The sequence below is a fragment of the Dipodomys ordii genome, unplaced genomic scaffold, assembly GCF_000151885.1.
Source record: "Dipodomys ordii isolate 6190 unplaced genomic scaffold, Dord_2.0 Scaffold128, whole genome shotgun sequence".
NCBI lineage: Eukaryota > Metazoa > Chordata > Mammalia > Rodentia > Heteromyidae > Dipodomys > Dipodomys ordii.
In genome coordinates this window covers 782,162-785,441 of record NW_012267344.1, presented here as the reverse complement: position 1 = coordinate 785,441, position 3,280 = coordinate 782,162, and the positions used below count along the sequence as shown (strand labels likewise).

Here is a 3,280-nt window from a genome sequence, read left to right as displayed (position 1 = left end):
AAATATAAGCAGCCATGCCCCAGCAGCCCCTCTGCACCCCCACCCCCGGCCCCCACCCAGGCCGCACGCTCACCATGGCTGATCTCCTGTGGGGTGCCGTCCAGGGCCTGCCAGCCATCGTTGCCCACGGGCAGATCTGGCCGCCGCATCCACGCGTCTGTCCACACGTGGAAGTTCCTGTGGCAGGCGGGGAACAAGGCCCGGCCCCGTGGTTAGATGGGAACACAGCTAGGATCCACAGAGGGGAGCATGGGTCACCGAGTTCCACCCCCGGAGCCTTGCCTGGGGGGTGGATTGGGGGGAGAGGGGGTGGGGCGCCCCAGGCCTTCCCAGAAGATGTCACTGGTAGACCAAGTGAACCGCTCAAGGCCGGACGCCATCTTTGGGGTTTTGAGTATGACACACTGAATAAATGCTTGGTGAATGAATGAGCAATGGGAAGTTTGACCTTTTTCTTTGCTCTTTTCTTTTTAGTCTGTCCTGAGACTTGAACTCAGGGCCTGGGCGCCATCCCTGAGCTTCATTTGCTCAAGGCTGGGCGCTCTACCACTTGAGCCACAGTGCCACTTCTGGCTTTTTCTGTGTCTGTGGTACTGAGGAATTGAACCCAGGGCTTCATGCATGCTAGGCGAGCACTCTACCACTGAGCACCTTCCCAGTCCAGGTCTGACCGTTTTCTGGGCAGTAGACTACCTCTGGCTTGGATCCTGATTTTGTAACTGGCCAATCTTGGAACTCATTTTGTGTGAATGGGGGTGGGGGTCATGGGGCTTGAACTCTGGTCCTGGGTGCTGTCCCTGATTCTCTTTGTGCACAAGGCTAGCGCTCTACCACTTGAGCCACAGTGCCACTTCCAGTTTCCTGGTGGTTCATTGGAGATCAGAGTCTCACGGCCTTTCCTGCCCGTGCTGGCTTTGAACTGCGATCCTCAGATCTCAGCCTCCTGAGTAGCTGGGATGACAGGCGTGAGCCACGGGCGCCAGCTGGGAACTGCATTTTTAAATGACTTCTGCTGGGGCAGTTCCTGCTCAGCCTGTCTCAAATCTGAATTTTGGAAATGGATTTCTGGGTATCACCCCTCTATATCAGTGTCTAATAGATCAAGCGCGGAGCGGGGCGCAGGTGGCTCCACCTGTCATCCCAGCTACTCAGGAGGCTGAGATGTGAGGATCACGATTCAAAGCCAGCCTAGGCAGAAAAGTCCCCATGAGACTCTTCTCTCCAAATAAGCCACCAGAAAACCGGAAGTGGCGCTGTGGCTCAAGTGGTAGAACGTTGGCCTTGAGCTGAAGAGCTCAGGGACATCGCCCAGGCCCTGAGTTCGAGTCCCACTACCAACACGTAAAAGAAAAATTACAGAGGAGTGCAGGGCACCCTACCACACGGAGTCCTTGGTGAGGTCCGGGATGGTCTTGCCGGTCTGGTTCAGGTAGATGTCCACGGTGAGGTCCTTCTCCGTGTCGTGGGCTGACTCGAAGGCCGTCACGCTGCGGGCGGGGATGCCCAGAGCCCTGAGCACTGCAAGGCGACGCGCCGGGGTGAGGGGGTGAGCAGCGCGCGTGGGGGCGCTCCCCCCACCAGTGCGGCCCACCCACCCGTGGTGAGGATGCCGGAGAACACCCAGCACTGGCCGAAGTTGACGGGCTGCTTGGTGTGGTGGAACTGCTGCAGGATGGCCACGCTGCTGGACCACAGGTGCGGCGCCGTCCCGCCCGCGTAGTTCCCCGACCAGTTCCCCGTGAGCACGCCGTTGGAGTTCGCCGAGCTCATCTGATTGGGATGGGGGGGGGGGCATCAGCCTGCGACGGGCGGGACAGCCCTGACCCGCACCAAAGCTTCCACGGCTTCCAGTATCTTGTTTTGTGCGTGTGTGTGTGGGGGGGGGTCCTAGGATTTGAACTCAGGACCTGGGCGCTGTCCCTGAGGTTCTGGTGCTCAAGGCGAGCGCTCTACCACTTGAGCCCCAGCTCCACCTTTGCAGATGAGAGACTCTCATGGACTTTCCCAGCCCAGAGCCTCAGGATCTCTGCTTCCTGAGGAGCTGGGATTATAGGCGGGAGCCGCAGCACTAGGCCTAGGAGGAGTTTCTAAACCTGAGAAGGCCAAGGCAGGTCCCCGGGCGGGGTTGACGGGATCAGAGTGACCCTGTCCACCCAGCCGAAGCCCCCAGCCAGCCCAGCATCCCCCACCCCACCCCAGACCAACCATGGCACACATGGTGCGGGCCACCAGCACAGGGTCCCTCATTTCCAGGATCTTGAGGTAGCTCTGGGTCAGCAGGTAAATGGCGCAGCTTAGGATATTTTTCTCAAACTGGTTGGGAAAGGGGGGAAAAACAAGAGAGGCAGGTGAAAGGTTTGCCCAGATTACAGATTACCGGGCACCACCTCCTGTGGCCCTCACGGCTGGCCGCCTGGGGGGGCGGGTGGTTAATGCCCCGGCCACGCTCTGTGCTGCCTTGCAACCTAGACTAGGCCGCTGGGGAAGGAATGGCGATGGCTAGCTGCTTGGCTGGCTGCTGGTCTGGGTTGGTGTTTGGGAGGCAGAGGTGAGGAGCAGGGGAAGAAGGGGAGGGAGCATGAGATGGAGGGAGGTTGCTGGAAATGAAGGATCTAGGAAGGGAGGGAGGGGGAAGGGAGAAATGGATGGAAGGGGATGGTGGATAGAAGGGAGGGAGGGAGACGATGGAGCAATGGTGGCGATGATGAAGGAGAGGAGGGAGATGGTGGAGGGAGAGAAGGATGAGGGGAGGAGGGAAGGAAAGAGGAAAGCCACAAGGAATGGATGGAATAGGGAGCCGGGCCGGTGGCTCCCGCCTGTCATCCTAGCTACTCAGGAGGCTGAGATCTGAGGATCGCGGTTCAAAGCCAGTCTGGAGCCAAGCCAGAAAATCCATGAGACATTTCTCTTTGCCCGTCCTGGGGCTTTGAACTCAGGGCCTGTGCACTATCCCTGAGCCTCTCTGTGCTCAAGGCCAGTGCTTTACTATTTAAGCCACGGCACCACTTCCGGCTTTTTCCCAGTAGTTTATTGGGATGAGAGTCTCACTTTTCTGCCCTGGCTGGCTTCAAAACATGATCCTCAGATCTCAGCCTCCTGAGTAGCTAGGATGACACTGGAGACTCTTATCTCCAATGCACCCAAGAAAACTGAAAGTGGTGCTCAAGTGGTAGAGCACTCACCTTGAGTGAAAAAGCTCAGGGACAGCGCCCAGGCCGAGTTCAAGCCCGACAACAAAATAAAGAGCTCTAAAGAAAGACCATAGATGAAAGAGGGAAGG

The 3,280-nt window shown here is 58.2% G+C and overlaps 1 protein-coding gene across 1 annotated transcript in view; it reads right to left on the bottom strand.

Moving 5' to 3' along the window:
- The window catches only part of Tgm4 (transglutaminase 4), a 31,982-nt gene that overhangs the window by 13,072 nt on the left and 15,630 nt on the right, over positions 1 to 3,280 (bottom strand). Inside the window, exons 7-10 of the mRNA XM_013030215.1 lie at positions 2,206 to 2,313; positions 1,596 to 1,770; positions 1,380 to 1,518; positions 44 to 177 (exon numbers count right to left, since the gene is read on the bottom strand). Coding sequence (XP_012885669.1) covers positions 44 to 177; positions 1,380 to 1,518; positions 1,596 to 1,770; positions 2,206 to 2,313 — 556 coding nt within the window. The remainder of the gene's footprint in view (positions 1 to 43; positions 178 to 1,379; positions 1,519 to 1,595; positions 1,771 to 2,205; positions 2,314 to 3,280) is intronic.